At 31.3% G+C, this 12,919-nt stretch overlaps 1 protein-coding gene across 2 annotated transcripts in view; it reads right to left on the bottom strand.

Moving 5' to 3' along the window:
• LOC143054346 (uncharacterized) overlaps window positions 1-11,355 on the bottom strand; it is a 34,902-nt gene extending 23,547 nt beyond the window's left edge. The window contains exon 1 of one of the 2 annotated variants that reach the window (XM_076227337.1): window positions 9,914-11,355. In XM_076227337.1, coding sequence (XP_076083452.1) covers window positions 9,914-9,991 — 78 coding nt within the window. In that variant the 5' untranslated portion in view covers window positions 9,992-11,355. Of the gene's footprint in view, window positions 1-4,197; window positions 4,931-9,913 lie in introns of those variants that run through there. The other variant, XM_076227339.1, reaches the window with a different exon arrangement.
• Between the last annotated feature and the right edge of the window lie 1,564 nt (window positions 11,356-12,919).

Genomic DNA, 12,919 nt, shown 5'->3' with positions numbered 1-12,919 from the left:
GGACTTGTCTACTTTCAAAGGAGGGTAGTTTATCTAACTTAATAATGACTTCACGGTTCAGCCAACATTACAAGCAAGCTAACCAATGATTTTACCTTTCCCTACACACTCAATGAAATCGGCTGTAAGTTATTTCAGAAGTTGATGAAGCGGTTTTAGTATATTATGTAATAATATATAATAAATAACCAAAGAGGGTATTTCTTTCAAGGAGAAAAACAATATTAAACTCAGCATATTTAGGAGCCGCCATTTTTTAGTTTATTTTTAGGAATCATTTTCAAACTTTAAAACAAAACTGAGAATTTGCAATTACCATTTTTCATCTGGAATAATATTCTCAGCTTTGCAATTGCTTTTAACAATTCATTATAAGTATACCATATGTGCATACAAATATATACTTAATTCTCATGCATCTAAATTACCTAACAATATGATAAATTTAAATCAATATTTTTTTTCACCAAAGAATGATTTTCTCCTACAAAATCTATGTAAAATGATAAAAGAACACAGTGCGATAGGAACTTCTTTGGCCTAGTTTTTCATTTAACTTTTTAACTTTTGGTCATCGATTTTACACATATATATATATATATATCTATTTCAAGGTTGGAATATTGGAAATTTAAGCTAGTAAGATGGTCAGTCTTTAACCTTTTCGAACTTTGTACTGGACAAGGTGGTATTTTTTTTTTACTTCAGATGGTACCAAACACCTTGACTAAAATTAATTTGGCTTATTAAATTTTCACAAAATTTTTACACAATATCTACGTTTACCCTTTGACAAAAATAAAAAAGTTATCTTCCTGTACTGTTATGTACCACCTTAAATTACCATGTATTGAGGGAAAAGGTTTTTCATATAGACAAACAGACAGACAGACAGAATAGTTTGTTATAATGTCACATACCAATACAGAACAATAGTATTTTTATCTCAAAATATTTACCCATTTAATTTGGTTTCTAGTAACTTTTAAAATTACGTATATTGTGATGTAATAGCCATTTTAAGCTAAACAACTATTAAATCACTGTAAATATGACTGTGACGTCAATGAATATACATTTCCTAGCGTTTGCGTGAAATTACGTTGATTTTGATCGGATTATAAATAGTTTTGGGAACTGCAAAGGTCAATATGTCGACACAGAAAGAAATATATAAAATAAAAGACGACAGACCGTCACGTGAGCGAGTTTCACCTACGTGTTTTCAACCAGTAAATTGTCAATATGAGCAAAACGTGAATCTGATATGCATATACATGTTCGCTTGAATAAGTATTGCTTGCGTAACGTCTAACTACAATTATATAATTTTATATATATATATATATAAATAAATTTTATATATATATACATAAATTGTCATCCTGACTCTTTTTTTTGCAAGTGTCTCATCCTGCCTTTTTTTTTACTCAAAACTCCTGTCCTGCCTATTTTTTTTCAAATTTCATCCTAGCCCCCCAAAAAAGATCAAATGGTAGCTCCCTTAGCATAGTCAGAAGCCACTATTTTTTAGTTTATCTTTTGGAATCATTTTCAAACTTTAAAACAAAACTGAGAATTTGCAATTACCATTTTTCATCTGGAACAATATTCTCAGCTTTGCAATTGCTTTTAACAATTCATTATAAGTATACCATATGTGCATACAAATATATACTTAATTCTCATGCATCTAAATTACCTAACAATATAAATTTAAATCAAATATTTTTTTTCACCAAAGAATGATTTTTTCCGAAAAAATCTATATAAAATGATAAAAGAACACAGTGCGATAGAACTTATTTGGCCTAGTTTTTTATTTAACTTTTTAACTTTTGGTCATCGATTTTACATATATATCTATTTCAAGGTTGAAATAATGGAAATTTAAGCTAGTAAGATGGTCAGTCTTTAACCTTCTCGAACTTTGTACTGGACAAGGTGGTATTTTTTCTTACTTCAGATGGTACCAAACACCTTGACTAAAATTAATTTGGCTTATTAAATTTTCACAAAATTTTTACACTATATTTACATTTACCCTTTGACAAAAATATAAAAGTTATCTTCCTGTACTGTTATGTACCACCTTAAATTACCATGTATTGAGGGAAAAGGTTTTTCATATAGACAAACAGACAGACAGACAGAATAGTTTGTTATAGTGTCACATACCAATACAGAACAATAGTATTTTTATCTCAAAATATTTACTCATTTGGTTTCTAGTAACTTAAAATTACGTATATTGTGATGTAATAGCCATTTTAAGCTAAACAACTATTAAATCACTGTAAATATGACTGTGACGTCAATGAATATACATTTCCTAGCGTTTGCGTGAAATTACGTTGATTTTGATCGGATTATAAATAGTTTTGGGAACTGCAAAGGTCAATATGTCGACACAGAAAGAAATATATAAAATAAAAGACGACAGACCGTCACGTGAGCGAGTTTCACCTACGTGTTTTCAACCAGTAAATTGTCAATATGAGCAAAACGTGAATCTGATATGCATATACATGTTCGCTTGAATAAGTATTGCTTGCGTAACGTCTAACTACAATTATATATATAAGTACAAATTTACTTGAAGGACATTTAAATATGTGCCATCTTTTCGACCTTAAAATCTCTGTGAAAATCATACTCATATTCTGTTTGAGACATAATCTTTCTGTGACCTTGCAGTTCAAACATAGAAAAAAAAGTGAATTTATCTTTTATTTAGTTTCCATTGAAATTGAGGGGGGGGTTGAAAAAAGGACAAAAGTTTTGAGTAAAAAAAATTGTAGGATGAGCAACTTAAGGGAGCTACCATTTGATTTTTATGGGGGGGGGGGGGGGGGCTAGGATGAAAAATTTTGTCCTGCCTTTTTATTTTTCACTCTGTTCGGTCCTGCCTTTTTTTTTTAGTTTATCCTGTCTTTTTTTTTTGCAAGTGTCTCATCCTGCCTTTTTTTTTACTCAAAACTCCTGTCCTGCCTATTTTTTTTTCAAATTTCATCCTACACCCCCCCCCCCCCCCCCATAAAAATCAAATGGTAGCTCCCTAAAAAACAATCACAAGGCTGGATGTCAAGGTACTAGAACAATTTGGTTGATTATTTATGGAATCACTGAAGCATGACTGGAGCGGGTTCCCTCTACGGCAGTCAGTAAACACCCCCCCTTTTTTTTCCCCAGTCCCTTTATGAGAATTTCGTAATCGGCCACTAGAGCTCATTTGTGTGTATTTATCAATTTAACGAGTCGGAAACAAAACACGCTGCTGGTCACAAGCCGACAAACATCGTAACTTATATGAACACCACTGATATCCGATCGAAAATGCTTTGAAATAATTGCGCTCGCTTTACCCGAATGTACATGTATTATAAATAGATGGGGCTGTTTGACATTCACATATCTATACATGACTATCAAATGACAGATATACCCTTGCACCTTATATAATAAGTTTAAACTTTCAATTTTTATGAAAGTCGTCCACATAAAAATAAGATCTGTTAAAATGATTTCCAATGACTATGAGTCCTCACAGATCGGTACGGCCTTCCAACAACGACAAAATTCTTACCGCATAGCAAGTTTTTTGTTTTACGAAATGCCAATCTGACAGAGCAACCAAGCAATCAAGGCGCCAAGTAGATTAAAGTAATGAAATTGATTATGTCATATATTTTGTAAGATCTGGCATACAACTTTATAATGATCAACTTTTGTATCGAAGAAATGTATATCATTATATTCCGTTGCAGGGGCGGATCAAGCCATTTTTGAAATGGCATCCGAAACCAACATAAAACGGGGGAGTTCCAACCATATGTCCCAACTCAAATGCATTGATCGTCACATAAAGGGGGTAACAACCCCCGGAACCCCCACTCCCACACTTTCTGGATCCGCAACTGCGTTGAATGAATATTTAAATGCCAGTATGCAAATTTGTTTTGAATAAACGTAAATTTGGGGAAATGTTCTTCGAGAAGTGCCTTACACATGTTTTAAAACATTCTCGTTTCTTTCTTATTTGTTTTTTAAATTGATACATTTTGATTTATATTTATTCGTTTTCGCTTATAAAAACCGTTGTAGTTTGTGATGCGATGCAAGAATTTTAAACAGAGGTTTTCACTAGAGCATCAAGCAAATACAATGCATCAAAGAATTGTAATAAAAGACACTCACCTTTCCCCTTCTTTTCAATATATAGTTAGACGACTGCGGAGGTTCAGAACAATCCGTTAAAACCATTTTATATTTGATTGCTCTCTTCAAAGTAAAACTTCAAGCAACTCTGATAGGAAATACATATGGTACGTTTGCTTTTTTTTTAAGCAGAACACTACAATTCAGCGTCAATGCATATTTGGTGATACAACAGGTTAAAATCCAGGAAATCGGTAAACTTTTGGTGAATATTTATATCCAATGGCACATTTAACAAAGCTTCTGGTTTGCACTTAATCGAAACTTCTGAGCTCGGAATACTTGGTAACCTTTTATACTACCCGAAAAACGCTTATAAAACTTTAACGTTCGGATCCAAGTCCGTCATCACTTTCGTTTACACAACGAAAATGAAAGGTAAACTTCAATCTTGTAAAGTAATAAATATCTAATAAATATCTTATTAACCAAATATAAACAAAGGAGACGGTAACAATTGTGTCAATATTGTATTCATAAAATATTAAGTTATGGAAAGCATAAATAGTTCCATTGTTTGCAGAAGGCGGCGCAAATTCAAAAACGTCGATCGTTCAATGTGTGCAAAACATTTCACTAATTTCTTGATGTTTGTAATTCTTTTCAGAAGTCTTCACTTGTATAAATCCAATAAAACTTCAGATGTGCAGTTTTGTCATTTTCCTTTGAAAAATTACGTTTTTTAGATGTTTAATCTTTAGTATAGGATCATTTGAATTCGAAAACAACACGTGGAATTTTGTAATAATCAAAATCAATCACAGAACGAAATTATCCGCATTTTCCCAATCCTTGAAGTGATTTTTTATTTTTTACACATGTATCCGGTCCCAAATTTAAAAAAAAATTCACTAAGCGCACAACGATTTCGGTTGCATAATTCTCCCTTTCCGTCTTACACTTTTAATGACGAGTTTATTTTCAATTAAAACTTCTTTGAAAACATCATATTACTAAGTTTCTATGGACATCAAGCAAACGTAAACAAATAAATAAAATAGAAAACACATTCCCCTAATTATTCAATTGTGTATAATTTTTATATAAACCCCGTTAACTGAATTTCGATCAATTACAATACAATGCAATACAATAATTTATTTACGTCTCACCATTTACAAACAAATATATAACAAATTACATAATGTTTCAAATCGAATTGAAAATAAAAGCTTTTAATTTCATTTGTATGTACTACATATTTACCTTTTAAACAAAGTTTTATACCCATTCATAAAGATAAGAAAATATTTAATTATTGAAAATGACGTTGTTTCTCGTTAAATCAGTGTTAATCCGATTTTATTTCAAAGAATTTTAAATCGTTTTGATATATGTCAAAAATTAAGGTGACATTTCGAAGACACTAATGCCTCGCAGTGGCGCACTACTAGTTCGCATGCTATTTTATGTCAACTTTGTTTGAGAAATAGAACAAAACGTTTTCGTTAATTTGTACGAAAGCGTATTAGAGCCACACATTTTTTTTTTATTTTTCTTTCTATGTTTGCGTTATTTAAGGAATGACTGTAATATTTTTTCTGTCTATGAAGAAATAACATTAAAAATTTGGTGCACACTAAATAACGCGCGTAGCGGGTTATTTAACAGTGTGCACCACATTTTTAATGTTATTTCGAATAGACAGAAAAAATATTACAGTCATTTCTTATAATTTAATTCTAAATTCCATTTTAAACCGTAGAAAACCATGAAAAAACGTTGATCACGTCACGGTCACATGACTAAATTATGTCTATGGGCTCATAACAAAATAACGTCAGCCAATCAGAAGACGCGTTACATCCAAAATTAAATTATAACGCCGCAAACCTTTGCGTTAAACGCAAACCAAACCTTTTGCGTTGTAACGCAAACCTTTGCGATATAACGCAAACCTTTGCGTTAAACGCAAACATTTGTTTTATCTTATTTCTTATTCAAGATCCAAAGGAAACCGTAGTTATTAATGGAGGAGGCTGTATATATTAAAATTTATCACCTTTGTAGTAATTGCAAAGTAAAATGCTTGAATAATTAGATCATATCAATGAATAATAATGAGCAGAAAAATATAAGAAGATGTGGTATGAGTGCCAATAAGAAAACTCTCCATCTAAGTCACTATTCGTAAAAGTAAACCATCATAGGCCGAATTACGGTCTTCAACACGGAGCATTGGCTCAAACTGAACAACAAACTATAAAGGTCCCCAAAAACGATATCCATGTTTCTACTAGTATATATATTACAAAGAAAATTGAGTAAATTGAGGTTATACTTAAGAAAAAAAATCAACCCTGGTAACATAGCTATAACCGAATATAAATATACTTCCAAAGTAAGCTCTCGTTTGAGAACTGTGTAAAGTAGGTTAGATTCAAACAAGCTACCCTTTGGCAATAAATGTATAGAATGAAGATGTTTTATTAATAAAATTATGTTCTCTCTATTCAAATTGCTACCCAAGCATCTTAAAAATACTTCATTATATTGAAATGAAAATTCAATGACTTTCTATCAAAGAATCTTGATCATATTCTGAGATTAAAAAAAATGTTTCCTTATTAATAATTCATTTAAAGCAAAAAGATCATTTTGTCTATTTGACTTGGAGGTTGGTTTCACAATTGTATGACATTATTTTTGATCTTTCAATTTTAATATGACTATATACTAAACTATATCTATTTTCTTGTTAAATTATATACTTTTCTGATGCACAAATCAGTCTTAATTTATGTATAATTGCACTTCAATTATTCCATTATTCCTATGCATATTTATTATAATAATTTGGCCTTGTATGTATGTTTCTTTTTTTATATACTAGTAAATCACATCCGAAATGAATGACAGACGGACATATATACAAAACTTAATGAATAATTGAAATCAAGATATTTGCGTTATAACGCAAATGTTTGCGTTGTAACGCAAAGGTTTGCGTTAAACGTAAAGGTTTGCGTTAAACGCAAAAGGTTTGCGTTAAAAACGCAAAGATTGCGTTTAACGCAAAAGGTTTGCGTTGTAACGCAAACATAGGAAGAAAAATAAAAAAAAAAATGTGTGGCGTTAATACGCTTCCGTAAATTTGTGCATGGACGCATGGAATAGATTTTCAGTTAACAGAGAAAAAAAGTCCCATCTTTTAAATTTGATATAGTACCCATTGTTATAATCCGCTAATATTTCAAAGAAATCGTTTTGATATATGTCAAAAATTAGGGGGACATTTCGATGACGCTAATACCTCGCACTTCTTGTCCGGATGCTACTTGCGCAATATTGTTTGAGAAATAGAACAAAACATTTTTAGTAATTAATGCATGGATACATAGAATAGGTTTCCTAGATATTGTCCAAAGACGAAAATTATATAAAGATGTTTCTATTTGTAATATTTTCAAATTGGAATTACAGCCGATTTCATTGAGTGTGAAGCCAAAGGTAATATCTTTGGTTAGCTTGCTTGTAAACTGAACCGTGAAGTCATTGTTAGGTCAGGTAAACTACCCTCCTTTAAGAGAAGACTAGTCCAGCAAGATAACCAATCTATCAGTCTGTTGGACTAGCCTACTTCTGACCTAACAATGACTTTACGGTTCAGCTAACAAGCAAGCTAACCAAAGATATTACCTTTGGCTTCACACTCAACGAAATCCGCTGCAATTAGTCGTTCTACTCCTGTTAAATTTAGACTGGTTCTGAAATGTATAGAGTGGATGATTTCCAAAACCAAGAATAGAGAAAACTGTGAAAAAAACAGACTGCCGAAAACTGTATCAGAAAAAAAAAATAGAGAAAATTGTACATAACAATAGAATAAAGAAAATAGTGCTTTAGAAAAAAATAACGAAAACTGTGCCAAAAACAAGAAATAGAGAAACTGTGTCAAAAAACAAAAGAATTTTCAAAAATAAAGAATACAGAAAATTCTGCCAAAAAAAAAGAAAGATTAGAGACTTAATTGAAATGAATAGAGAATAATGGACAACCTCAGAATTTAAATGGTCTAAAAATTGAGGAATACAATAACAAAGACCCCCTTTTTTGCCGATAATATCTATGGTTAAATGCATATATTCGAAATATTAAGATAAAAATACAAAATTCCATATATTAAAAAAAATCATCTATTTGAATTTCTCTCTCAGACACACCGCGTAAATAGCATTATGGTCAAAGTCAACTTGATACAACGTCCAAGCTCATAAACTCCGACAATTAACGATGGATTTCGGAAAAGTTCGGAAAGCCGGAATTGAGATGGATTAGGAGTTGTTTAAGTCATTGTGAATATGAACTTTTATGTATCTGTCTAATTTGTAACCAAAACAAAATGTACTTTCTTAATTCAATTTTAACGATAATCTTGTTAAACCTTTTTTAGGGTTAAATATAAATTTAATTATCAGAATTAAATACTGGATTAATCCTGTTTATTAACTTATTTTTTAATAACAGTCAAAAATAAGAACGAAAGAAACTTGAATAATTACGCTCAAGAGTTTATGATATCACTTAAATACGAAAACTCATCTAGAATCTAAAAAGATACAATCCTAAAATTGGAGAACACGAATCCCAGAAAGTCCAGTCGCGGATTAAAATCGTATCGCTATCATAAACTGCACAATTCGTCATCGCAAATTATAATTCGAAATCGCGGATTAAGGTCGTGATAAATAACAGTTATATACGGATGTAATTCGAGTCAAAGGATCAAATTCGTTATCGCATATTTTTATAAATTAATTTCATTTTTGGATAATAAATTTTCAAAATGAATCCGAAAATTTAAAGGTAAAGAACTGCTTATTCAACATACAAGAAAGTAATATATATTTCCTATATTAGATGGGTGCTACCACAGGATAACATTCCGAACAGTGTCTTCTTAACTAATACATATTTGTTTCAAAGCATATTTAATTTTAAAGGAGACTATTGCGTATAGCAACACCTTTTGCAACGTTCATTTTGATTAAATAACGCCAAAAATTCAGAACATCAATTGATTGCCCATTCAAGTAAATTTTATAAAGCTCCGAAAACCAACATGCAGCAGCAGAACTAACGACAAAATAGTGATGATACCATGCAACTCGATGGTTTTCGATCGAATCAAATCAAAGACTAGGTCATGTGTATCTGCTGGTTCTCCAATAAGCACCGATCATTTACAAGTTAGAGTAGTTTTGTTTAAAAGTTTCAATTGGTGATCTGAAATTATGCGCGCAAGATATGAACTTTTGGATATACTGTAATATGTCGCCAACGAAACTCAATTTGCGATCATCAAATCTCTAATCGATTCGCGCAAACCTTCAAACTAGAATACCTTTATCATCTGTTAAGTATACTTGATTGAAAACTAAAAATAAAAAAAAAATAGAAAGAAACCCAAGGCCATTAATGGGTCTTCAAAACAGCGAGAAAATCCACAATCCGGAGGCGGGCTTCAGCTGGCCCCTAAACAAAGATATGAACTATAGTTTTGCGAATTATTTAAAATAAATGAGCAAAAAATATATATACCAGACTATATCACAGTCCAGAGGATCCTGAATTGGAACAGGCGCTAAAATGCGGCGGGGTTAAACATGATATATTAACCCCTCCCCCTCCCCATCCAAGACATCTGTGATAAATAAAGATCACGTGACTGAATAACTAAAAGACATCTACTTACAACAGCTTTTTTCTTCGCCACTGGCTTCTTCGACACCGCTTTCTTGACATTTTTCAGTGCTTTCCATGGACCGGACATACTGATTTTATAACGATATACCTATATTTATTGCAGACAAGTTTGTATATCGATATACGTATATTTACTGTAGACAAGTTTGTTTATCGATAAACGTATTTTTACTGTACACAAGTTTGTATATCGATATGCGTATATTCACTGCATAAAAATTTGTATATCGATATACGTATATTTACTGCAGACAAGTTGGTATATCGATATACGTATGTTTACAGCAGAAAAGTTTCAAAAATTATGAAATGAACAAACTCTCAAAATAGTCAAATTCTGATATCCAAGGGACTGTTATATGTTGTTTAAATTGCCTAGTTTCTATAAACGGTAGTCATATGTAGATCATCAAACGAATGGCTTAACTATAAACGAACTGGTCAGAGTATGATCGATCCACATGCAGCTACTTTCCACCCGAGATAAAAATATTCCTTTATACCACTCTGAGGCTACGTATCCTTACTTGTATGATTTTTTTATACTCTTTCTCTTCTGTAATTTGTTTTGTTTGGTTTTATTTGTATCATTTCAATTATCAGAGACAACTGAATTGTATGCAATCTTTTATCTCAGAATGTTTTCACTTTATATCCCTTTTCACTTTATATCACTTTTCACTTTATATCCGTTTTCACTAACGAAAGTATAAACACATATGAGCTTTCTCTGTTTCGATCAATGCCTATCATACTGTTTTGATACATACAAAAATCAATTTGGCATTAAATAGGATTTGTTTCAGTAAAAATCAAGTTGATCCTCAAAGCCCAGATCAAAGAAAAAGATTTAACTTCAAACAGTTGAAGATGGCATAATAAATAGAAAATTGCTTTGTTTCCATGGAAATATTCATCAAATACGATAGTTTCCAACACTGAATCTATAACAAATTCATATCCAAAAATTTTATAAATCGTATTTGGATATCCAAAATATTGAAAATTCGTGCACATCCGTTGTTATTCCGTTGATAACTTCTTGAAAGAAAAACGTAGCTTATGGAATTCAAACCCGTATATTGATCGATTCCGTTACGGAGTTATTTCTTTTCTTTCATCGTAGAGTAGAGTAGTATGCGGATGGGAGCTAGAACTGCCGGATAGCTTAACATAAAGCTGTGTTCTGTACAGAAGAATAAAATTAAAGTACCACAAATTGGCGCCAGTCTATGATATCCTAAAGCTTCAACCACAATCTGTAACCCTTTAAGATTTGATATACGGTGCTTTTGAATTGGTCAGTGTTTTAGTGATGATACACATGCGTCACAATTCCAATTTGTTCTTTTGAACTCGAAATCTAAGTAGCATAATATTCCATGTAATTGATTTCTTCAAGTTTAACTTATATAATTGATTAACTGGAAAATCTGTTCACTATTCAAATTCAATTCCCGTATCATTTATAATTTCGACTCCAATCTCTTTAAATATAGCTCCCCCACCGACTAGATAGTTGATAATTAGTTCTAATAATATTTAATTGCTGTAAACATTGCATGTCAACTCCAAAACGTCCTTCTAGCAAAAAATCACTATGCAGGAAAAGTATGATTTAAATTTAAATAAAAAATTAAATTAATCTGTAAAGAGCATTACATAAAAGTACATGGTTTCATTAAGAATGTGTATTCAATATTTTTTTGACTTTTGACCTCCGAGGAACTTAAGTTCGGTCTCTGATTATTTTTTGGCAAAGGCAAGAAAAAGAAGATTTACCCTAGGAATAAAGACTTAAATATCCTAACTGAAACACTTTTAAAAAGATAAAACAACATTTACAAGATTTAATTTTCACTGTTAAATCTTTGGAAATTTTAATCAAATATAGATCGATTTATTGATTTAAACTATCTTTCGTTATTAAAAGATTCGTTTTCTTGTCACCGAGTGTCCAAAACGAAGGATTAACTATTCACTGTTTGAAACTTTATGTCAAATGAATGAGTTAGCTTTACTGGGATTTGAATTTGCGAAAGAACATGCATTAAAACTTTGTCAACAGAAATAAAGTATCAAGGAAATGAAATGGACAAGAAGACAAGCGAAATTGACAACAGCTACTTCTATTCGGAAGAGGTTCCATCCTGATTCTCCATAAGGGTCTTGGGTTGATATACAAAAGATCTTAGTGAAGATTTGTTCCGAACGAACATGTACAATAAAGTGGTTTTATCTATAGCAGCCCTGGCTGTCAATCTAATTAAAATATAGATCTCCGATTTCGTTATACTACGTTACTACATATGTAGTAACGTAGTATAACGACATTGGAGATCTATATTTTATATGTAGTAACGTAGTATAACGACATTGGAGATCTATATTTTATATGTAGTAACGTAGTATAACGACATTGGAGATCTATATTTTATATGTAGTAACGTAGTATAACGACATTGGAGATCTATATTTTATATGTAGTAACGTAGTATAACGACATTGGAGATCTATATTTTATATGTAGTAACGTAGTATAACGAAATTGGAGATCTATATTTTATATGTAGTAACGTAGTATAACGACATTGGAGATCTATATTTTATATGTAGTAACGTAGTATAACGACATTGGAGATCTATATTTTATATGTAGTAACGTAGTATAACGAAATCGGAGATCTATATTTTAATTAGATTGACCTGGCTGTATTACAGAAATACTACATATATCCCGCTCGCAGCTGTAGATAATGAAATGAATTCGATAGATGATCTGCATTAGAAAAAAATATAATCCGAATCTACAATCTACAATTAATTCGACCGTAAACATTTTCGTCTTGCTCTGCTAATCGTTATTTATTCTTTTTTTCGGCAATTGTGTTCTATCTATAAAATAAATCCTAGATCCGACTCTGATTATACTCTGTAATTCCCTTTTTCGGTATCTAGAGCATGTTTACACTGGAATAATTTAGATTGAAAAGGC

Source organism: Mytilus galloprovincialis, chromosome 12, assembly GCF_965363235.1.
Source record: "Mytilus galloprovincialis chromosome 12, xbMytGall1.hap1.1, whole genome shotgun sequence".
Taxonomy (NCBI): domain Eukaryota; kingdom Metazoa; phylum Mollusca; class Bivalvia; order Mytilida; family Mytilidae; genus Mytilus; species Mytilus galloprovincialis.
Note: the sequence above shows the minus strand (reverse complement) of the source record. Positions and strands in the feature narration are given on the sequence as shown.